The 23,726-nt window shown below is 43.8% G+C and overlaps 2 protein-coding genes across 5 annotated transcripts in view; one reads left to right on the top strand and one right to left on the bottom strand.

Annotated features, from left to right (window-relative positions):
* The window catches only part of GLYR1 (glyoxylate reductase 1 homolog), a 34,546-nt gene extending 22,160 nt beyond the window's left edge, over positions 1 to 12,386 (bottom strand). The window contains exons 1-3 of the mRNA XM_027117487.1: positions 12,293 to 12,386; positions 11,217 to 11,253; positions 9,978 to 10,057 (exon numbers count right to left, since the gene is read on the bottom strand). Of these exons, the coding sequence (XP_026973288.1) occupies positions 9,978 to 10,057; positions 11,217 to 11,253; positions 12,293 to 12,330 (155 nt within the window). The 5' untranslated portion in view covers positions 12,331 to 12,386. The remainder of the gene's footprint in view (positions 1 to 9,977; positions 10,058 to 11,216; positions 11,254 to 12,292) is intronic.
* Positions 12,387 to 12,513: 127 nt separating this feature from the next.
* Positions 12,514 to 23,726, top strand: part of UBN1 (ubinuclein 1) — a 36,939-nt gene continuing 25,726 nt past the window's right edge. The window contains exons 1-6 of one of the 4 annotated variants that reach the window (XM_027117483.1): positions 12,517 to 13,211; positions 17,415 to 17,702; positions 21,209 to 21,295; positions 21,854 to 21,949; positions 22,312 to 22,446; positions 23,168 to 23,271. In XM_027117483.1, the coding sequence (XP_026973284.1) occupies positions 17,454 to 17,702; positions 21,209 to 21,295; positions 21,854 to 21,949; positions 22,312 to 22,446; positions 23,168 to 23,271 (671 nt within the window). In that variant the 5' untranslated portion in view covers positions 12,517 to 13,211; positions 17,415 to 17,453. Of the gene's footprint in view, positions 13,212 to 17,414; positions 17,703 to 21,208; positions 21,296 to 21,853; positions 21,950 to 22,311; positions 22,447 to 23,167; positions 23,272 to 23,726 lie in introns of all 4 variants that reach the window. The other 3 variants (XM_027117484.1, XM_027117485.1, XM_027117486.1) reach the window with 3 other exon arrangements.

Here is a 23,726-nt window from a genome sequence, read left to right as displayed (position 1 = left end):
TTTCCACTCTTATTCACCAGCCTTCCACACTGAAACACACATACTCTGCCACTAGCTCAGGGCAGAGGAAACCTATAGATGCGCTCCCATTCTCACTACATAGTACAAATGGCCCCACGTGGATCCCAGGGAATCAGGGCTCTTGGAAGCGTTATCAACCATAGCAGCATCACTGTCCATCAAGAGCCTGAGCCAGAATGATGACCTGTCAATCCACTGAGAATGTGGGATGCTACGAGGGCTAAAGAAAGGCAACACCTTCAAAAATCTGCTGCTTCTACAAATGTCTGCAGCCTTGGAGCCTCTATTTGTTCATAAATGATTGTACCCAGGGCTACTAAACCACACAAAACTTGTGACACATTGGAACAAGGGCAGTAGTCACAAAAGGAGGCTTTTAAAAACAAGATTCTACTTGAGATTAGAGGAAAGGGAACATACTCTTCCGATTTTTAATTCCTACCACCAATGCAAAACACATGAAAATGAAAAAAGCCATCAACTCTGGAATAACTGGCCTACCATACTAACCTGCATAAATCTGCCCCAGCTGGCTTTTGTGGTTTCCCTAAATGACATTCAGTTTCCAGAACACCAGTAATAATGGAGAGAATTTTATAGGCTTGGCAAGGTAAGAGTTGATTTACATATTTTACCATGCAATACTCAGAGGTTTCATAGCATAACCTTCAGAAAAAGTGGGTCAAGTCAAGGATATAGAAACTAGGCTATCGCACTAACTTAGGATTCTTTCCTTTAGAGAAAGCTAGAGAATATTCACTAATAACAGTAAAAGTGCTAACCTCTGCACATAAAAATAGAGCTACCAACCCAGCAACAGCCACCTGTGCTTTGAGTGGTTGTGCTAATGGCTGTGATGATGGGTCTGCACAAACACAATCTCTGGAACATCAGTCTGCAAACTAGGACTAGGCATGTTATCTATGGGTAAACAAGACTAGAGAGAATAAAACAGTGAACGGGCACTCAGACGCTGGTCTTATTGCACAGGGCTCCAATGAGATGAAGTAAGCAGGTACCCTTCTAGTGACCAACTCATCTTGAGGTTTGAAATTGGACACAACAGACCCAATGGGTCTGATCTACAAGGAGGAAAAATGGAATTAAATTTTGACCCTACATTATTTAGCAAGTGCATTTACAGCATTTCTAAGGACAAACCACCAGCACAGTCAGAAGAAAAGCCAGACACACCCTGAAAAGCAAGTCAAACTTTCAGATTAAATAGCAGCTCTAAGGTGACACAAGTATCAGTGATGAAGCTTAAAGACCCACAGTCCTCAGGAGAAGCCTCCTCCCTCTCCGAGCTTCAGGTCAGAAGCTGAGACCTGCCCAAGTTCCTAGCATAAGAAAGACTGGGTGGTTTTCATCGAGCCCCTTGAGATGGGACAAGAGACTCTAAGAATCCCTAACTCCCTCTTCCTCAACCCCCTCACATGAACCTCTGATTCAAGTGGAAAGGTGAGAACATCTGTGGAGGAAGCACTAATAAATCCATGCCCATCTGTTAGTTGAAGCATTTTAAGTGCATTACTGACTTCTGCCAGGAGAACAGTACAATCAGTATTCACTCATCCTGGGGCTTCCCTGGTGGCGCAGTGGTTGAGAGTCCGCCTGCCGATGCAGGGGATATGGGTTCAGGGATACGGGTTCGTGCCCCGATCCGGGAAGATCCCACATGCCCCGAAGTGGCTAGGCCTGTGAGCCATGGCCGCTGAGCCTGTGCGTCCAGAACCTGTGCTCCGCAACGGGAGAGGCCACAACAATGAGAGGCCCGTGTACCGCATTAAAAAAACAAAACAAAACAAAAAAACACTCATCCTAAATAAAGACTGGCATTTGAGATACTAAAATTTTCCTCTTATGACCATCTTTGAAAAGTGAAAATAATTTGCTAAAAGAACTGACAGTATAAATATGACTTCAACACGATAAATGCAAGAAATGTTAACCTACTTAAGAAATCAACCTCTTGTTGGAGAAACATCCTGTCACGTCAGAAAAACAGTAAATAAAAAGCCAGCCCACTGGAGCCCTAGGAAGATTATCTCTTGAAAGCAAGATGAATTGAAATTCACTTTGGCCATCTCAATAATTTTCTCTCCGAAGGCTATATTGCAAAACTCTGTCTCCTTAAAAAGGGCAAGCTTGAATTTCAGCTGGAGCTTCAATAAGCCCCACTCTCTATCCACTGAGGTCCATCAGGCGGGGCGTGGCATGCAACTGGTGCTCAATAATCACCCAGTAAATGACAACTCCTAGGCACCTTCAGAGGGGCTGGATTGCTGACCTCTGGGTTAAATAATGTATGGTTGCGGAGGCTTTTTGTAGTTTTTGCTGTTGTTTGTATGTTTTTAAAGTGACTGTTCTGTTTCTTTGCTTGATATAAGCTGTAACTTGTGATTTCCCTCTTAACGAGCTCCCAATGCCTAGATGGAGCTGTACCTTTTCCAACCAATTTGCTGTGGGCTGGGAAGTCAAAAAAATCAGGCTTAGTCAAGTTGTGCCTAACAAACCGGCCTTGCTTCTATATACAAGGAAGTTAATTACACATTGTTTGTAGAAGTAAATGCCCGAAAACAAGCTAACTGGCAATCAGTGAGATCATTACAAAGAATGAAATGGAAGGTCCCTTAAGATACTTGGCTAAGTGGAAAACAGCAAGATACAGAACAGTGTGTGTAGTATGCAAGCACTTGTGTAAAGACGAGGAAAAAGGAGCATGTAACTTCATGATGATGTGCAGTGTCTCTGGAGGGACTCGCCATAAGAAACTAGTATAATTGGATGCCTATGGGCCAGAAACTGGGTGGCTGAGGGATGAGGATGAATGAAATTGTTTCAATGGTTTACAGCTTGATTTGCAGGGAAACCATGAATATCTATTATTCCTAAAAAACAACATATCAACGATAAAGGCCTTTGCTCTAGCACATGGGCTACCCTGACTGCCCAGAGGGTTCTCCCCCATGACTTCCTTGTGTAGGTCTGCTCAGATGGGTAGCTACTGCCTGGCTGACTGTGTAACAGCACCTGTAACATGGCCAAGAGCAGCAAACGTACGCTGGTATTCTGATACACCTCCCACAAATGCCTTCCATTTGAGAATATAAAACTTCCACTAAGCCACCTTCTGATTATACACTCAAAATAAATTTAAAAATTTCACATTTTCAAACACTTCCATAATTCTGGCCTGCTTTCCCCTTAAATTAAAACTAAACTATGATATCATAGTAAAGAAGCCAGTCTATGAACAATCTCAAGCACCCTCGTCTATGTGTCTCAGACTTCACAGCAACAATAACCTGAGCGGGAGAGAGAGAGTACACACACGCAAGCATAGCCCACAGGTGAGAACAAGGATGAGGTCAGAGATGTGTGTTCACCTCTCCATCCGGATTTGGGGAGTATTGTAGTACTTCACAAATAATTTCTATGCTTGTCCCATACCCCCTTAAACCAATGAAAGAGGCTGAGGATTACTGAGGTGTTACAGGTCCAAGTCTAAGCTATTCAGAAATCAAGACACCCAAAAAAATGCAAATCAAAAAACAAAACAACCAAAAAAGCCATAAAACAAATAACTAACAATTTCAGTTAATTTCAAGCAACTGATTATCATACAGACATCAACAAAGACTTGCAGGGACTTCCCTGGTGGTGCAGTGGTTAAGAATCCGCCTGCCAATGCAGGGGACACGGGTTCGATCCCTGGTCCGAGAAGATCCCACATGCCACAGAGCAACTAAGCCCGTGCGCCACAACTACTGAGCCTGCGTGCTGCAACTACTGAAGCCTGTGCGCCTAGAGCCTGTGCTCTGCAACAAGAGAAGCCACAGCAATAAGCCCACTTGCCACAACTAGAGAAAGCCCACATGTAGCAATGAAGACCCAACGCAGCCAAAATAAATTTAAAAAAAGTTTTTAAAAAACCCCCAAAAAACAAAGACTAGCAGAGAAAACAGAATTAGAAGATTTTTGTTTCCAAAACTTGAAAACATTCCCAAATGCTGCATAAGGCTCTCAAGCTGCACTGCCAATACCAACATGGCCAGCCACTTCTTTTCATGCATGACACCTGTTCCTGGGGTCCACTGCCTCAGCCACGAAGGGAGGCACCTGTAGGACAGGAGCTGCTGTTGGTGCTGGGAGGGGAGAACCTGCTCAGAGCTCTCTAGGATAACTACTGTCCAGCTCTGGCAGAGGGACACTGCTGGCTCACTCCAAATACTGGAGCAGTGGCTCTCACTATCTGCTTGGCTCAATTCTCCAACCACTGCATGTGTTGGATGCAGGGAAAGTGGGTCAATCAGGTGCCAGGTGAAAAGAAAAGGGGATGCTCAGATGGTTCCAATCTGCTATGCTTCTAATTATGAGCCACAAACTTTTCTAGAAGTTACTTCATTTATTATTTGAAAAATTTTTTTGGCCACACCTCAAGGCTTGTGGGATTTTAGGTCCCCGACCAGGGATTGAACCCAGGCCCTCGGCAGTGAGAGCGAGGAGTCCTAACCACTGGACCGCCAGGGCATTCCCTCTAGAAGTTACTTTAGCACTCACTCAGACACCTCACAACCAGGCTGTCCCACCTTATATCTAGCTTGATGTAAAAAGTACCTCAGGCTGGGACCTTGGACATCTTATCACTTAAATCCTTGTTTCCTGACTGCTACAGAAACTCTTGTTTGGGATTTACCCATTGTTTGCCCACGGTATTCTTTGAACTGGTTTGTTTCTGGTGGTTTTTTGAGCACCTGCAAACTAAATGAACTCCCTCTATTCTGCCATTCACGGCCACTGATGAAACTTTTAAACCCTGAGCTCAGTTTCTACCCTGATGAGCAGCCACCTGTTCGAAGTGGGCCATCATGTACCTGAGACTTAATCTTTTGATGTGGTCATGTGGTGGAGTTGGCAAAATTACACTGAAGTTATTTTCCCCTCTGAATTTTTGCGAAATAGAAAAGGACTGTGGGCAATTCCCATGTAGCCACCTAGGCTCAGCTGAATCCAGCTATCTTATATTAAGTCCTTCCCCTCACAGGGGAGGCTGGTTGGGAAGGTCTATTCCTCGCTTCCTTTTTGTGAGGGGGAGCGAAGTCAGGAACGAACTATGTCGCCATCCTGGTGACATCACCCCCGGCCCTCTCTTCCTGGTTCCCTCTTCCAGTGGGAAGTCAACATAATTTGCTAGATGTTTTGGAAGAGGAAGAGAGAAAATCAAGTTTCTAAAAGATTGAAATCACCATTTATCTTAAGGAGCTGCCCTTTTTACTCTTTAATAAAAGTCCCTGCTTAATATAAAAAAATCACATCTCTCTATATTTTCATTAAATAGCATGTCAGTTTTGAAACTGAACATCCCTGACTGAATCCTATGTTCCTCAGGAATACAAGAACAGCCTCACTGGGTCAGAACATGTCCACCGAGGTCAGGGCCCAGTGACCAACGGAGCCCCTAGAACATGCCAGGAGCACACGCCCCTCTCCCTGGCATCAAGCATTAAATGTGAGGTAGAGTCCAGCCTCTGCTGTAGCCACTTACAGCTTTGCTCGTAAAAAGTCATTCTCATCCCTAAAAGGTCCACTTGCATTTCCTGTCTAAACCACGTCTCACATAGTTCTCCTTATATATGTCCTAAACACAGTCACACAACATTTATTCTACTCACGGTGCCCCTTGTCAAAACACCTGAGGATTTATGAACAAGTCAGTGTTTATCTCTTTAAGGCCGCTCATTATTTCACCAGTTCTGATGGTGTTCTTTTCTTGGTCTTTGCTTTTTCACATTAAAGAGTCCTGTCTTTCACCTGATTCAATCCCCTTTCCCGATGTTAACTAGTTCCATCAGATCCCATTAGAATGATAGACTAGACAGCACATAGTACTCCTGGTGAGGCACGATACAGTTTTTACATAAAGGAGGAACGATGTAAAAATAAGAAAAAGAGTAACAAGAACAAAACAAAACCAACCAAACAGAAAAAGGTGGAACAATGTACTGTTTTGTGTTCAATGCCTTTATGGTCAAAACAACAGGCCTGGCTGACATCCTTAGGAATCTCCTACTCTCAGATGCCTTTCTTTTCAAACACAGATCCTCCCCACTCTGCCCTACCATGGGCAGGGTCTGTCTCTCTCTCTCTCACATTTTCCTTACTTAAAGCCACCTGCTTCTAATCAGCTTTTTCTTTTGTAACAGATCTATACCCCGACCTGATGTTTGTTGAACACCTGCTCTTGCCAACCAATATTATGAGTAAGTGATGCTACTTCTTCGTAACTACAAGGTAGGGGGTGTTATCCCCACATGTGGACGAGGACAAAGAGTCTTAGAAAAGTGAAGCAGCCCGAATCACAGAGCAGGCAAAAGTGGTATCTGAATATACATTAGGCTGGTAACAAGCCAGAGCTCTTTCCCCAAAGTAATTCACTGCTACCAAACAATCTGGAGATTTTGCCTTCAGTTAATACAAAGATTCTAAATAAAGTCTGCCTAACACTGATCACTAAGAACTCTTCTCCCTTTAGAGACGTACTGTAGATCCTTAACCTTTGTTTCCTTTCATGAAGGCAACCGCTTAGCCACAAAAAGTTAACATGTTCCCTGATAGCTTAATTTTTAAATGGTTTTTTACAAACACTATCAAGGAGGTTTAGAAGACTAAAGATATTATACCTAGCCACAGCTGTGTATCCACTTGCTTATGAATCTCCTCAAAGAACTTTAGTTAGAAATCACATCATCACCACCACCAACACGTTATTTTTGTTCCAGGAAACTCATCCTTTTCACTGGCTTCAAAGGTTTGCCTGGTTGAGTGCCTGAGTGCTGAGATTCCCTCAGGTCCAATTTCCTGTGTCCTATTTGTAGTATTTTGTATACATAGGGACGACAGTTTATTCTTCTAGCCTTCTAGCATTTAAAAAATTATCATAAAAACACAATAGCTTTCAGGTCTCCTGTAAGCTGATTAACTCCCCACTTTCTATGAGGTCCCATTTGTGTTTCAGACTTGCGTACTTCTTCATTTAGCTAACCAAGCTGGGCCAACCACGTTGCCCCTGTTCTCCCCAAGCACAAGTTCTTTACCTCACGCAGGAAGGCTCTCTCTGTCCACACATCCAACTTAACTCCCAGGGTTTTAAAGTAGCCCCACTGCCTGGAATGCCTTTACTATTCTTGCCTGTCCAAATTCTAGACATCCTCCAGAGTTTGACCTAAATCCCATCTCTCCAGCAACCTTCTTTGACCTAGCTGTTCTCTGCTGATCTCTTCTTGTTCTAGAACCCTTTAACAATAATTCTACACATCGCTCATTCTGCACTTAATCCCATCTAAAATGTTTACGTCTTGTCACCTGAGTTTATGTCTTGTCCTGAGTCCCTGGAAGACGGGGACCACAGCATTTGCTTTTCTGGAAGTTCCCTTTGGTGTCCAGCAATGTGGAGTGTGGCTCCACTTGTCTGCATCCAGACAATCTTTGCTGTAAATTCAAGGCATTACCAGAACATTCCCTCTTCCAGATTGTCTCTTGCTCTCACAGCTCTGGGTCAGTGACTCCCTTGAAATATTGCCACCAAAAGGCTGCTGCGTTAGCTTGTGACAAGAACTGGGGCTGGGTATGTCTGTATATGTTTTTGGTGAAGGTAGACATGCCATGCAAACTCTAAACCAGGGTAAGCACTCTGACACATAAGCTTGCCAGTGAAAAATACTGTTGTAAGAGATTTTCCTATGGAATATTATATATCGCTTTCTAGAAATGTATATTTTAAATGTTGGTATTAGATATATCAGGAAAGTCACAGACATTTTTCAAACCCAAAGCTACGTTTTCCTGTAAGAATCATAAATAGAAACACAACTACTTAAATCAAACCATCTAGCTAGACCCAGGCAATCAACTTGATGGAGTGATGAGAAAGCTAAACAAGTCGCTGGAAACTCAAATACACATTCTTTGCTTCACTGTGACTTCTTATATGGCCTATTGAAGAATCTCAAATTAATAGTCCTGATTTCAACTCTAAAGCAGATCTGGTTAAAAAGCTTTACTGTTACAAAAGACCCCGAACAGCCAAAGCAATCCTGAGACAGAAAAATGGAGTTGGAGGAATCAGGCTCCCCGACTTCAAACTATACCACAAAGCTACACTAGTCAAGACAGTATGGTACTGGCACAAAAACAGAAACATAGATCAATGGCACAGGATAGAAGGCTCAGAGATAAACCCATGCACATATGGTCACCTAATTTATGACAATGGAGGTGAGAACATACAACAGAGAAAAGACAGCCTCTTCAGTAAGTGGTGCTGGGAAAACTGGACAGCTACATGTAAAAGAATGAAATTAGAACACTACCTAACACCATACACAAACATAAACTCCAAATGGATTAAAGACCTAAATGTAAGACCAGACACTATAAACCTCTTAAGGATTAATCTCCAAAATATACAAACAGCTCATGGAGCTCAATAACAAAAGAACAATCCAGTTAAAAAATGGGCAGAAGACCTAAATAGACATTTCACCAAGGAAGACATACAGATGGCCAAGAGGCACATGAAAAGATGCTCAACATCACTAATTATTAAAGAAATGCAAATCAAAACTACAATGAGGTATCACCTCACGCTGGTGAGAATGGCTGTTATCAAAAAATCTAGAAACAATAAATGCTGGAAAGGGTGTGGTGAAAAGGGCACCCTCCTGCACTGTTGGTGGGAATGTAAACTGATACAGCCACTATGGAGAACAGTATGGAGGTTCCTTAAAAAAACTAAAAATAGCGCTACCGTATGACCCAGCAATCCCACTACTGGGCATATACCCTGAGAAAGCCATAATTCAAAAAGAGACATGTACCACAAACGTTCACTGCAGCACTATTTACAATAGCCAGGACATGGAACCAACTTAAATGTCCATCAACAGATGAATGGATAAAGAAGATGTGTCACATATATACAATGGAATATTACTCAGCCATAAAAAGAAACGAAATTGAGTTATTTGTAGTGAGGTGGATGGACCTAGAGTCTGTCATACAGAGTAAAGTAAGTCAGAAAAAGAAAAACAAATACCGTATGCTAACGCATATATATGGAACCAAAAAAAAAAAAAAAAGGTACTGATGAACCTAGTTGCAGGGCAGGAATAAAGAGGCAGACACAGAGAATGGACTTGATGACATGGGGTGGAAGGGGAAGCTGGGGCAAAGTGAGAGTAGCATCGACATATATACACTATTGAATGTAAAACAGTTGGCTGGTGGGAACCAGCAGCATAGCACAGGGAGATGGGCTCAGTGCTTTCCCATGACCTAGAGGGGTGTGATAGGGAGGATGAGAGGGAGGCTCAAGAGGGAGGGGATACTGGGACATATGTATGCATATGGATGATTCACTTTGGTGTACAACAGAAACTAACACGTATTGTGAAGCAATTATACTCCAATGAAGATTAAAAAAAAAAGGCTTTACCGTTAGAACACTAGATCAAATCATCTAGTTTTACAAGAACAAGACTAAGCAATTACTTTAAGATGAATGAAATTTTAGCTTTCGCTGCATACCTCATGCCTGAGCTACGATGATAAACAGCCATTAAAAGAGAACCAAACATGGCCCTGATAAAAGGAACTGCCTGTGGGGTTGGGTAAAGAGACGTGAGAACTGATCTCAACGAGGTTATCATATTTGGAAGGTGGCACCCCACTTCCCACCTGACTGACATTGTCACTGGTCCCAGGACAGCTGCCCAGGACAATTTCTGGGAGATAAGAATAGCACCTTTTACTTAGGTATGAAGCCAGAATGATATGCCATTCTTACAGACTACAATGAGACTGAACTAGGATCCATAGAATATTCACAAAGCAGCTTCAACCCAGGGCAACTCCCAAACGTAGGGAAAGTGAAACTGTTGGTGAGCACTACTCACTGATCTTCTGTTCCAAAAAACTTTACAAAGAAGCATTTCTTCCCACGCGGTTTCTTTAAGTCCTTGGGTGGGTTAACAATCTAGGGGATGAAAGGGAAGAAAAAGGCTTTTTTCCACAGGTATAAGTTGGTAAGAAAAAAAATAAAACAAAAGAAGTACATCTTAAAAAACAAAACCAAACACAGGGCCTAGTTTCTGTCCAAATCTGTCACTTTTCTACTGAGATATGTAGAAATGTGCAAATATGCCAGGAGTTCCCTACATCTACTATGATCTACAGTGTTCAGCAGATACAATATACCTTTCACTAAAATGACCCTGTTTTTTTTGTGTGTGTGTGGGGTACGCAGGCCTCTCACTGTTGTGGCCTCTCCCATTGCGGAGCACAGGCTCCGGACGCACAGGCTCAGCGCCCATGGCTCACGGGCCCAGCCGCTCTGTGGCATGTGGGATCTTCCCGGATCCGGGCACGAACCCGTGTCCCCTGCATCGGCAGGCGGACTCTCAACCACTGCGCCACCAGGGAAGCCCGGCCCTGTTTTAAAAGCAGTTAAAACTAAGGCCAACGTCATTACCCCTTGCAATGTGAGCCTGTCATCACTGAAGAAATATAGAGAATACTCTTAAAAATACTTCTGTGCAGGAAGAGTTGAGACAGGTAACAGCGACAATGAAGAACAACTGAGGCACTGAAAATGCCATATTGCAAAGAGACAGTCTAAAGACATTTCCTGGGCTCCTAGCAAGAATATAAAAACAGAACATTTGGAAAGCTATGAGGGATCGCCTCATGCAAAATGTGGAATGCCAACTTCTGCAAAGATGCACTGGAGTAGCACATATGGTAAAATGGAAAAAAGATTTAAACTTAGTTGGGACAAAAATACTTTGACTTTTCACTAACCTACATTTAGATTTTTCTTCCTGGAAAATTTATTTGCTTCTCCTTTTGTTAGATTTAACTGCAAAGCTAAATTCAAGTTAGAATGGATTTTCAGGATTAAAAGACTTTATCACAAACCACCTCTGATTCAAAAAATAATAACTTACTACAGATTAAAGGATCTGATTTATATTATACTGCCGTTTCTAAATAAACTGATACTAAAGAGAAAAAAATTCCGAGTGTTATTTAAATAAGCCCAGTTTAACTCAATGCTAGAAACTGAGGGGGAATACATCTTACATTCTCCCCTTCCTCAAACCCAACTTTAGACGTCTTAGTAGCAAGACACTCACCTTTCCCGGCCAAGGAGGATACCGGCCAAGTTTCCCCCTAGAGAAAACAAAGAGAGTCAGCATTTGCCCTGGAAAAGCCAGTCCATCTTCAACTCACTCAACATGCAATTTATTTCCCTAAATCTCCACTTCCACCCTCAAGTGCCAGAAGAAAAGCTGGCAACCCGGAGTTCTTAACGTGACTTCCACAGCTGGGCCCAAGAGGCCCAAGTCCCTCAGAAGTGCAATGCAAAATCGTAGACTTATGTGCATAGGTATGGGCATTCTGCTGGTGAGAAGAAACACACAAAAACAAAACCACCAAGAGTCGTTTGTCTAGAGCCTCTCCGTGACGTGACGGGGGTGGGGGGCAGTTCGCTCTGTAAACACAGACTTCCCCTTACAAAGTCTGGTTTAATTCACCAGCCCGGCTTTGACAAATGCTTATGGAAGCCCTTCCTCTGGGTCGAGAAACGAGCTACGCAGCTCGAGGGAGGCGGCGACAGTCAGTCTCGGTTCGGGCGGTTGTCTGGGACACAGAAGCAGACCACGAGAGGCACCCAAGAAGGTACTGGTCACTGCCAACCCTTCGGTTGTAAAGGAAAAGTCCCCCTTCCATTTCTTCACAGGGCAGCGCCAGCAGTCCGGTTTCGACACCCCCGGCTGAGCCGCCGGCACAGGTCAGTTTCATCGCAACGCAGGTTTCGACGGGCTTGCCCAGACGAGATGGCCCCGCGGGCTCTCCGGCTTTCCTCCTTTCCCGGGAGCCCCAGCCAGACCCCGAGGCGAGGACCGGGCGTCCCCCGGAGCCGCGCGGCGCCGGGCATTCCCCGCCGCCAGCGTCCGGGTCCGGAACGCAGCCCTACCCCGGCAGCCTTGGGGCTCAGAGCCGGGCCCGCTGCGGCCACCCTCAGTCTCAGTCCCCCGGGGCCAGGCTGCCCCTTCCGCCCGACTTCGTTCCCAGCGCCGGCATCTGTCTCGCCCTCTCTCCACGACCTGGAGCGCATAGAAAAGCAGCCTCGAGGCGGGCCGTGCACCTCACGCCTAGGGAAGCAGCTCCCCGCGAACCTCGCTTGGCCCTGGCAGCCCGGACTCACCACACCAAATCGCCGAGCCGCAGACTCACAGCCGCCATCTTACCACCCAACCACCGCCGACGCACGGGCCGTCGGGAACATCAGGTCGCCCCGGTGCCGCCCATTGGAGTGAGCCCGGTCACATGACGGGGGCCGGCCGTAACCGGCCACGCCGCTGCCTTGACGTTACCGCGCCCGTAGGGGCTTATTGGTCGGTCTAGCAGCACGTGACCCGGGAGCAGCGGTCTCCGCGCGCCGGATCCCGGAGACTCCCGGCTCCTTCCCCCTCCCTCCGGCTTGTGACAACGAAGCGCCGCGGTCTGAGGCGGCGGCGACGGTGCGGCCGGCCAAACGAGATAGGGAGCCGGCCCTGCGGGCGCCCCGCCCCCGGGCCCTGGCCTACAGCCCTCTCCCCCTCGGCGCTTCCGTTACGGCCGTTACTCCCTCGCCGGCCCCCGGGCGGGCCGTGTTGCCGCGCCGGCAGCTGCCCTGACGGACTTCAACGCGGCCTGGAAGACAGCCTCCGCCCGCGTCCGCGGCCCCGCACCTGGCGGGCTCTGCGTGGTCGCCCCCGGGCGGCGGAGCGCGCTTTCTAAAGGCCGGCGTCGGGGGAGTCGCTCCCAGCCTGCGTCCGCGCCGCAAGTTCTCCAGGGGCGAAGTGCTGCCCGCCCCGAGGTTCCGAGTTGCCTGGCCGGCGTGGAGCCGGCGTCTCTCCGCTTCCTCTTGGGTCGGCGCGGCGGCACGGCCGGCGAAGCTCCCCCCGGGCGCGCGGGGACCTGACCATGGGCCGCGGCGCAGGGCGGCCGCCCGCCGGGAGGCATGGCTCGGGGGCCGGCCGCTAGCGGCGCCGCAGACCGGGCTCCCGGGCCGGCATGAGGACGGCCGCGGGGGGACGAGTGCGGCCCGTGGGGGTGTAGCCTACGTTGCGCCGGTGACAAAGGTGCGTGTGTTTGTCGGGACCGGGCTCTCACGTAAGCCTTGTTGTAGTTTGACACTTTTAGGGAAGTTGGGAGCAGGCAGTTGTGACAGCAGGAAGGCAGATGCTAGGCGTAGTTTCAGTACGTTAAAACTAAACCATTGAATGGGGAACTGTGAACAGCAGTTCAACACAGCGTCTGCCTGAACGTCAACATCCTAGGGAGAAAATAAAAAAAATTTAAAGGTCCCAATCCCAGTTCCAGAACCCAAACAGTTAAGTCAGGTGTTGACTTAACTTAGAACCGGACTTTTCTTGAGTCACCGCCTGCTTGAAAAGGTGGCAGGTCCACACGCCGTTTCCTATGGGCGTTTTGTTATACGGAGACTGGTTGTAAGCGGGTTTTTAGCGAACTGGCTTGTCCGCAGTCTGGTTTCTCTTTGGAGTTCGGTTTCCCTGAAGTACCGTCAGCTGTTTTCAGGAACTGTCATTTACTGTTAACTATTTTGTGTTTTTTTAAAGACGAGTTGATCATTTAAAGCGTATTTAAGTTTCCAGGATATACCTTAATAAAATTCAACACACTCTCTTAGTTTAAAAATTATTAAATTTTGAGGAAGGATACTTGAATGACCTCATAAAATACATGAATCTTAAATCAACTTCACACTGGATCTAGAGACATTTCCGTTAAGAGTCAGGAACATGGTAAAGAATATATTGTCTGATATCCTGGCAGTTCTAGCCAATGCAATAAGACATGAAACAAAAATAAAACATAATTTTTCAGAAAGGAGAAGACAAAATTCTCATTTTTGTGGATGATGGGACGGCCTATTTTTAAAAACAAAGTTAAGGGAAAACCATTAAAATAAATAAAGAGTTCCTTGAACAGACTAATTACAAAATCAGCATAAAATTCAGTTTTTCTACATTTCACCAATAATCATTTTGAATATATGATTAAGAGGATATGTAACAACAACAAAAAGTACTATTCCTGGGAATAATCTGAGATGGAAAAGGAGGCTAGTATTTCTTGGATAACATCAGTTGAAGGTTTTTAAGAGGGATGCTTTTGTTTGTAGAATACTGTACTTTTATTTAGAATTAATGGGGACTTCCCTGGTGGTGCAGCGGTTAAGAATCTGCCTGCCAATGCAGGGCACATGGGTTCGAGCCCTGGTCTAGGAAGATCCCACATGCCGCGGAGCAACTAAGCCCGTGTGCCACAACTACTGAGCCTGCACTCTAGAGCCTGTGAGCCACAACTACTGAAGCCTGTACACCGCAATTACTGAAGCCTGCACGCCTAGTCCTGTGCTCTGCAACAAAGAGAAGCCACCGTAATGAGAAGCCCGTGCACCGCAATGAAGAGTAGCCCCCACTTGCTGCAACTAGGGAAAGCCTGCACACAGCAACGAAGACCCAACGCAGCCAACAATAAATAAATAAATATTTAGAATTAATGGTCAACTCATTAAAATCGAGTATTTAAATGCTTAGCTTTTTTAAAGCCTTTTAAGCTTTGTCGACAAATCTTTTATTTGTAAATCTAAGAATGTTTACATAAAAATAAATGTTTGATTTTTGACAAAGTTTCAATTAAGGCAACAGTTTAATAGATTAAATTCCCGTAAACAATGAGCTCTTTTTTACGAAATTAAATTCCCTTAAATGTTTTACACAGCATTTAAAGCTTTATATGCTTGTTCTCTCAAATACTTCAAAATTCTAAAACAGTGAACTTGTAAATCTAGAAGTTAAATCTTTCCAAGGACTTAACTCTTTTAAGTCTAATAAACGTGTAAATGTAAGTCAGGTCTTTTAAAAGCACACTTTCAAATTTAGTTATATTACCTTAAGCATTTCAAATTAAAATTGTAAGTCTAACATCATTCATTAAAATGTCTGATTCTCTTAAATGTTTGAAATGACTTAGTAACAAGCAACGGCGATTATCACGATGACTGTAAAACTTAAATGAAAATCTAAGTGTTAATATGCTGTAGGTTTGATTTACTTTATTTTCTAGTCTTATTTCTGTATTTTCGCAGGCCTGCAAAGTCACTTACACAACCAAGAGATGAATTTTTACCGTCTGGGTTGATTGAAGTTACACTATCTAAAATTTGGGATGAGATAAGGTTACATTTTTAAATTACTGCCTAGTCAAGGGCAGGGACCTAGTTCCCACTTCTAAGATGACCTTTCTGCATCCCATCAGTTAACATGCAGATTCTCTTACAGTGAGAGTTTGCCGGCATTTATGAGTAGGGGACCTTTATGCCTTCACATTCACCTTCACTTTGCCTGCTTTTATGAGTGGGGGGACCTTTATGAAATCCCTTTCAGCTGGGATTTATTTCCACAATTCAGAGAATCACGACTGTTGTGGGGGCCTTGAAAGTTTCTTTTAGGGGAATTTCTTTTGACATCTTAGTGCATGATGGTCTTTTGCATCACCAACCTGTTTTGCTGCCAGTTGCTTTGTTTTCTATTTCAAATTATTTTAACTCTTCATTTTTAGATATTTTACTCCCTTACCTGGTCTTATAGATCACAATTTTATGGTCATGATAGAAGAAGTGAATATTGCATGTATACAGATACACATGATGTATATGGATATGTAAGATATACATAAATCTTCCTGAACTAATTCACATTTATGATTCATTTACATTCAAAATGCAGTGAGCTTTTTGGGGAAACTTATCAAAGTGATTTTTAAATTGATCTGAAATAATTAATAGGCTAGAATAGCCAAGTATTACTTTTAAAAGAATAATAAAAATGAATCTTTAAGTTGTTGAAATATACCATCGAATTTTTCAAATCAGTGCTGTACTGGTTCAGGAATCTAGATACTAGATGGATATAACAGGATGCATTTCAGAAATAGACCTTAAGATATTAAAGACATATGATATATGCCAAATCAGCAGGGAAAAGAGGAATTATTTGGTGATTGATGCTGGGGAGAAACCAGGTTAGGGCCTCACCTCTCACCTTATAGTAAATTCAACTTGGATTAAAGAGTTCAATGTGAAAAATACATCTATAAAACAAGAATGGGTAAATTCTTCTACAAGTATTATTTGGTTGGAGGAGGACATTATAGGCATAAAAGAAATGGAAGAAGCCATAAGGGAAAAGAGCCTAGTTTTAACTGCATAAAAAGCTAAAATTTCTTTCAACATACCTCACTCTATGCAAAGTTAAACAGTAAATAGCAAAGCAGGAGAAAGTATGAGAGCTATGACAGGCATTACGTATTTATTATTTATATATCTATAACAAGTCAAAAGCCCTTACAAATCAATAAAAAAGCTGCGATTTTTTCAACCATTCCCTTAATGCTGGATACTCAGGTTGCTTCTGTCATTTTTCATATACAAACAAGGCTACAATGAATATTCTTATTTATTGGTGTGGTAGAATGTGGGTTTTAAAAGGTAGGACACAAAATTACACATAAAGCACACACACAATATATAGTGTGATTTACATGTTTATATTCTGTAAATCCTTGGAATTCTGTAGTTCACAATATACTTTGATCATTTCCAAGCAACTTTGAAGGTCTTTGGCCTGTGATAATTTGTCACTTTGCTGAGGCCCAAGTTTGGGTGGTGAGAGGCTGGTGTTCAGAAGTGAGCCTAGCCACACTACTTCTGAGACAGTGGTCTTACTTATCCTGGGGTAGGCAGCACTTCTCTGAACTGATAAAAACTGTCATTGTGAAGAATGGCCCTACATGAAAGTAAACTGCTGGTGATGAAAATAAAGAGGTTTTAAGACAGAGGTTATTCTCAGCCAGAAGTAAAAAAAAATGTATTGGATAAATTAAATGAAAACCAATTTTGTCTAGGATTCTTTGCAATTCTGAGGATTCTTTAAGGCTCTATCAGCATGGGTTCTCTAGTGTCAAGAATCTAGTGAATATGCATAGAAAAAAAAGACTGGAAGGAAGTATGCTAAACAGTGATTATCTCTGAATGATAGGATTTGGGGTGCTTTTCATATCTATATGAAATTTTTTATATTTAAAATAAATAGTATTTAAGAAGAAAAAAGCAGCAAATGGTAGTTAAGATAAATTTAACAGTCATTCTTCTTGACAGTGAAATTTTTTTTTTAAACTTAAATCTGTATAACTGAACAAGAAAAATCACCATTTTTATCATCTCGGTTTGACCTGGCTCTTCTTTTCAATGTTAACAGAAGCCATGCAGTGACACCTGTTAAGACTTGTTGGTAGCCATGTCGGAGCCCCACAGGGTCCAGTTCACCTCTCTCCCAGGTTCTTTGAATCCTGCATTTTTGAAGAAATCCCGCAAAGAGGAGGTTGGGGGAGCAGAACAGCATCAGGACTCTGAGCCCGCTGCAGCAGCTGTTCGGATCACACTTACCCTCTTTGAGCCAGATCACAAGCGCTGCCCAGAGTTCTTCTACCCAGAGCTGGTGAAGAACTTACGAGGGAAGGTGAAAGGACCTCAGCCTGCAGACAAGGTATACCCCAGTGACCCCAGCTCACTCTGCAAATCTAATGCTCTGGGCAGCGTGTGTGGATGGGGCTTCCAGAGGGTGGAAGCAGCACTAGAGAGGCTTTGGGCTCCCCCACAAAGCAAGCACAAGGTCTGCTGGTTTTTCCTCTGGTAGGAACGGATAGAATTCTTTCTAGAACCATTCTCCTGATTTATGCTAGAGAAAATGTATGGCACATCCAAGGCTAATTTGAATTATGGCTAACTAATATGAATAAATAACCAGATTTTTTCATACCAAGTCTATAAATGTTACATGTAAGTGTGACCAGTCCCTGGCTTTTCCAGTGCTGGAATTTCATGCTAGACATTTCTCTTTTCCAAGGGAATCTCACTGTGCCTAATATTAGGGCAAGCAAAAGACACAGCCTGCTTATCGCTTTTGAAAAGTAATATTCTGAATAGTTTCTTTACCTGGATGGATAGAAACCTATTTTTGTGGGTTTTGTTTTTGTTGGGATTTCTTATCCCCCACTCCCCACTGGAATTGGGCAGCCTTTAGGGCTTTTGAGAATCAGTTTGATTTTTAAATAATTAATTAGTTTATTTATTTATTTATTTTTGGCTGAGCTGGGGCTTTGTTGCTGCGCACGGGCTTTTGCTAGTTGCAGCGAGTGGGGGCTACTCTTCTTTGCGGTGCGCGGGCTTCTCATTGCGGTGGCTTCTCTTGTTGCGGAGCACGGGCTCTAGGCATGCGGACTTCAGTAGCTGAGGCTCTCGGGCTCTAGAGTTCAGGCTCAGTAGTTGTGGCGCACGGGCTTAGTTGCTCCGCAGCATGTGGGATCTTCCTGGACCAGGGCTTGAGCCTGTGTTCCCTGCATTGGCAGACGGATTCCCAACCACTGCGCCACCAGGGAAGTCCCAGTTTGATTTCTTAAATGTTTTTTAAACGATCTGTTTATTTTCTTGGCAGACTTGTTTTACTTTTTTAGTATGGAATGTTTCAAACATGTACAGTGTAGAGAGAATAGTATAATAACCCCCATGTACCCATTACCCAGCTTCAGTTATTACTGATACTTTGGCAATTCGTTAACATTGTAAAAATTTTTTATAAACTTTTTAACTGAATTATGTACATGAGAAAAGTGCATATATGATAAACATACAGTTTGATGGATTTTCACAAACACCCATGTAATCTGCACCTGGATTACAAAATATAACATTTTCCAGGACACTAGAAACCCTCCTTCTGCCCTCCCAAAATACTGCCTCAGCCGTCAAGGGTAACAACTGTTCTCATTTCTAACAGCTGAGATCAGTTTTGCATGTTTTTGTATTTCATATAAATGGAATCATACAGTTTGAGTAGGAGCTAGGTCAAGAGCATTTATTTATAAGCACCTACTGTATACCTGTGTGCTAGGCTGGCCTCTGAGGGAAAGGTGAGTAGGGTCCTGCATTTGCAGCATTTGGATCTCTAGAGTGGCTCTCAGTGAAATGGGGATTAGGGTAGTACCTGGCTCACAGTGTGTCTGCGGGGTGGGGGTGGTGTGGTGTGTGTGGATGAGATCATGCAGGTGCATGATTTCTAGCAGATTGCCTCAGAGCCAGTGCTCCAGCAGTCTAATCCATGGTTGTGCTGTTTGGGGTGAGTGCCTTTGGTTAGGATTATCCACTTTTCTTTACTCAGATAAAAATGTGTTTCCTTGGTAAAGATCTGATTGGCTGAATGGAAGCCAATTCAGTCTGTGCCAGGGGTCAGCCTGTTGTATGAGGGCCAGTGGTCAGGATGAGAAAAAGTAATTTCAAATCCATTCATGAACTCTTTTCCAAAGTAGGAACAGGATTTTCTTCCTTGAGAGGAATAAAAAGTAGCAGGGATTGGTTAAGGTATTTATTTACGGGCTCAAACCAAATTAGTAGGTCAACTGAAATTAGAACTCCAGTGCTCTGATTTCACCTTTTTGGGGGTTCAGATGCCCTCCTCAATTGCAGAAAAATGCATGGGGCTTACACAGAGAACTTTGGATCCAATTTCAGGGGATTCACTCCTGGCCTTCAGATTCAGAACTCCTGAATTACAGTGTCTACTCTGCAGTGTTTAAAGCACAATGTAATCTGACACATTCATGTATTAACTCACTTAGCATGTATATCTTAGAATGTGAAGGCACTGTGCTGGATGCTGAGGACTATGTAAATGTGGGAAAGTTGCTGTCCCAGCCTCACAGGAACTTTGCGCTCTTGTAGATGTTTTAGGAGAATTACACCAGCACAGGTAGCAGAAGTCACAATGTGGTAATGGTTTAAGTCTGGTACAAATACAGGCCCCGGAGGGCTTAGACAGAGAGGAGCTTACATTCCAGATGCTGTGTTGAGACAGAGCTGGACCTTCATGCATTCAGAAAATAGTGGATGACTGCTGTTTGCAGGGCATTAAGGAGTATGCATTAAATCCAGCACTGCTCCAGGTGGGTAGGTTTTCTTAAAAATTATTTGAACCACTTAGGTTACATATGATCAGTGTAGAAAAATTAGAAGATACAGACAAGCGGTTTTAAAGACCACCCATTTATGATACGTACATGTTCTGTAATGTCCCATTGTACGTGTGTGTCCTAAATCGTTTAACTGATCCTTTATGGGTAAGTGGAGTTTCAGTAGGCAGAGATGGGAGGGTGAGATGGGAGAATTTTGTTTTCAAACAAGCATCTGATCTTTAGTGCTTTTGGACTCCAAAGTCTTAAGTGTATTTGGTACAGGAGTTTTTTATTAAAATTAAGATCCTTACCATGGAAGCTTAAGGTCCAACTCTGAAAAATTTTCTCAAGAAAAATGTAAGAGTAAGTTTATGGAATATAAATAAACTTTGGAAAACCGCATGAAAGTATCTGGAGGGAGTATTAAGATTGGGAGGGAAGGGAGATTATTGATCCTTCAAGATAAGCTTCCAAGGAAAGGTAATGCCATGAACTTGGGTTTGACTCTTCGTAGCTCTGAGAGAAGTGCAAGTTCATACCACTCTTCTAACCAATAAGGCTGAATAGCTGTCAAGAGCTTGTCCTATGCTCAGTGGGTTCTTAACCTTTTTGAGCCATTGACTTCTTTGGAAGTCTGGTGAAGCCTATGGACCCCTTCTTAGAATAATGTTTTTAAATGCATAAAATAATTTTTAGGATTACAAAGGAAATCAGTTATATTGGAACACAGTTCTACATGGGTTGAGCATCCCCTGACTAAAGTCCCTTTGCTATATTTGGAGCCCTACAGGACCTAGTGCTGCGTGCAATGGGCGATTGTAGGCATTTAGTCAAGTTCTCTTGAATCTCGTGAATGGAAATTTCACTTTCTTAAACAGCTAAGGTAAACACTTATGGGAAGGTAACATGTATTCTACCTTGTCTTTTCTGAAAAACAGTTGTTTTTATTATGCAGTTTATAGGTGTTGAGTCAGTGCAGGCACTAGGAATAGCATTGTGGGAATTTTTTTGTGACTCCTATTTTTGTGGAATGGTCTCTTTACAGAAGAAAGATCTCTCGGATCCTTTCAATGATGAAGAAAAGGAAAGGCATAAAGTGGAGGCCCTTGCCCGGAAATTTGAAGAAAAATATGTAAGATTTCTCTATTGGACAACAAAACAACCTTGTTGGATGGGAGAGGTTTTCAGACATTTCCATATTCCTTTAGTGGTTTATCATCTAATCAACACTGATGTGGAAACAAGTGTAGACCTTGGAGAGAACAGAATGAAGTTATTAAACAAATACATTAAGATAAGAAAACATACGGCAGGAACTCGTGTGGAGCTAAACGGATGAATAAGAAGGGGCTTTTACCCTTAGAATTTATCCTGAGAATAAACGTTTTGGTGCAAAGCATATGACGCCATTTAGTTCTTTCTTCTGTCTTAGGCCACTCTATGCATTTACAAATCTGTCCTATTTTGTAAGATCTTCAGGGAATGAGGTTTTGGAGTGTGTGTGTATGAGACTGTTCCAGTGCTTTATAACCTTTAGTCATTAGCTGATGGGGTTCAAGGCAACAATTAATTCTGTGTATTAAAAAAAACCCTGTGACCCTAGACCTAGAAATTTGTTAAAAGGGTAGATCTCATGTTATGTGTTCTTACCACAAGTACAAAAAAGCATGTGATCAATTTTAAATTTTAGGGTGGAAAGAAACGTAGAAAAGACCGAATACAGGACTTGATTGATATGGGTTATGGTTATGATGAATCTGATTCCTTCATCGATAACTCTGAGGCGGTAAGTACTTAATGAAACCTCTGAGACTACCAGAACCACTGCACCCTAGCATCTACCGACGGCGCCTGGAGGCTGGGGGTGGAGTCAGAGTGGATGTACCCTTAGCACGAGGAAAGAGCTGCACTGAAGGGAGAGGAAGTGACACCTTGATCTGGGCCTTGGTTTCCTTTATGAAAATGGTGATCAGAGATGTCCAAAACACCTTCTAACTTGGACATTGGTGATTGACCAGAAACATTTCTTAGCATGCTGTCTGAAATGTGACAGAGAAACATAGTCACATCTGCTCTGTCAAGACGCGCTCTGCACCTTTGGACTGTAGTACAGAACTTGGAGCTGACCGTTTGTTTTCCCCCCTTCAGTATGATGAGCTTGTTCCTGCTTCTTTGACTACAAAGTATGGAGGATTTTACATTAACTCGGGAACGCTGCAGTTTAGACAAGCATCAGAATCTGAGGATGACTTCATTAAAGAAAAGAAGAAAAAATCTCCAAAGGTTAGAACGTTGCTCGCTTTTGGATTTCAGAAGTGCTTTTTTACATGACCTTATGAGATCAGTAGGTGACTTGCCAGAATACGTGCTGGTTTAGGATGACTCAGGACATTGGCGGAAAGGCACCAGCTGTGCCGAGGTTGGCGGTTCCCTTCTCACATGTGTGCTGTGGCGAGGTGCTGTGAACCTGGAGGTCTCGGTCATTGTATCCATGCCTGTGTCCTTGCAGGCTGGGCAGGGATTCATTCGTCGAGGTGGTCCCAGGGCGGGGACGAGGGCAGTGAAGGGTGTGGAGTGAGGGGAATTTGCACCAGCTTGCTGTGTCTCTTCTGTGGACATGTAGAGGACTTCAGTTCCCAGGGCTGTCACCCCAACGAGAACAAGTCAGCCCTATGATAAATTTATTTTGAAAGCTATCTACCATTGCCTGTGTGTTTAAAATGCAAGGTAGGCCCACACATAGCTCATTTTAAACCAGAAGCTGTTCAGGCTGCACAATGGCCTCTGTTGCCTCAGGCCCGGGTTTCCCAGAAGCCGCTGTCAGTGGGAATGCTGTCCTGACCTGTGGGTCTGTGGTCCAAGGACTGAGCGGAAAGCTTTTGTTCGTGAAGGAAGTAAGACAGCTCTCAGGATGTACCCTGGGCGGAGCAAGGCCGGTGCTGTGTAGTGCACTTGCTCCCAGAGTTAGGGAGCCGTGTAACTGTGCCTTGTCTTTAATTCTCAGAAGCGGAAGTTGAAGGAAGGTGGTGAGAAGATAAAGAAGAAGAAAAAAGATGACACTTATGACAAGGAGAAGAAATCGAAAAAGTCCAAGTTTTCCAAAGCCGGGTGAGAGGCAGCAGCTTCTTTGCTAGGATGACGTCTGAACTGTTAGGGCAGGACACCTGGGAGCTGACTCGCCCTCCTCCTCACAGCTTCAGAAGAGGCAGCAAGGCCTGGCCTTCGTTCCCCCTCATGCCTCCCACGGTGCCATGTGGGCATAGTCTGTACTCTCACATCTCTGTGTGTCAGACATCAGAGTTCTCTCTGTCCCACTGTCAGTGTTGGCAGCTATTTCTGTCACTGTATGATTGCTGATGTTTCCTGTTCTTTTGGGCACCCCTCCTCTGCCCCAGTTCTCCTGTCTGTGTTCCCCCTTTGTCTTCTCCAGTCCTGCTTCCTTTGCCTCACTTGGTCTCACCCCAGTCGCCCTTCAAGTTGCTGCTGCTCTCTGCTGCTCCTGCTTTCTTCCTTTAAATATCTTTCTTACCCCTCCCTTTTTTGCAACCTTTTATTTCAGCCTG

Source organism: Aethalodelphis obliquidens, unplaced genomic scaffold (genome assembly GCF_003676395.1).
Source record: "Aethalodelphis obliquidens isolate GAN/ISIS:26980383/991018 unplaced genomic scaffold, ASM367639v1 scaffold18, whole genome shotgun sequence".
Classification (NCBI taxonomy): Eukaryota; Metazoa; Chordata; class Mammalia; order Artiodactyla; family Delphinidae; genus Aethalodelphis; species Aethalodelphis obliquidens.
This window is presented reverse-complemented; position numbering and strand designations above follow the sequence as displayed.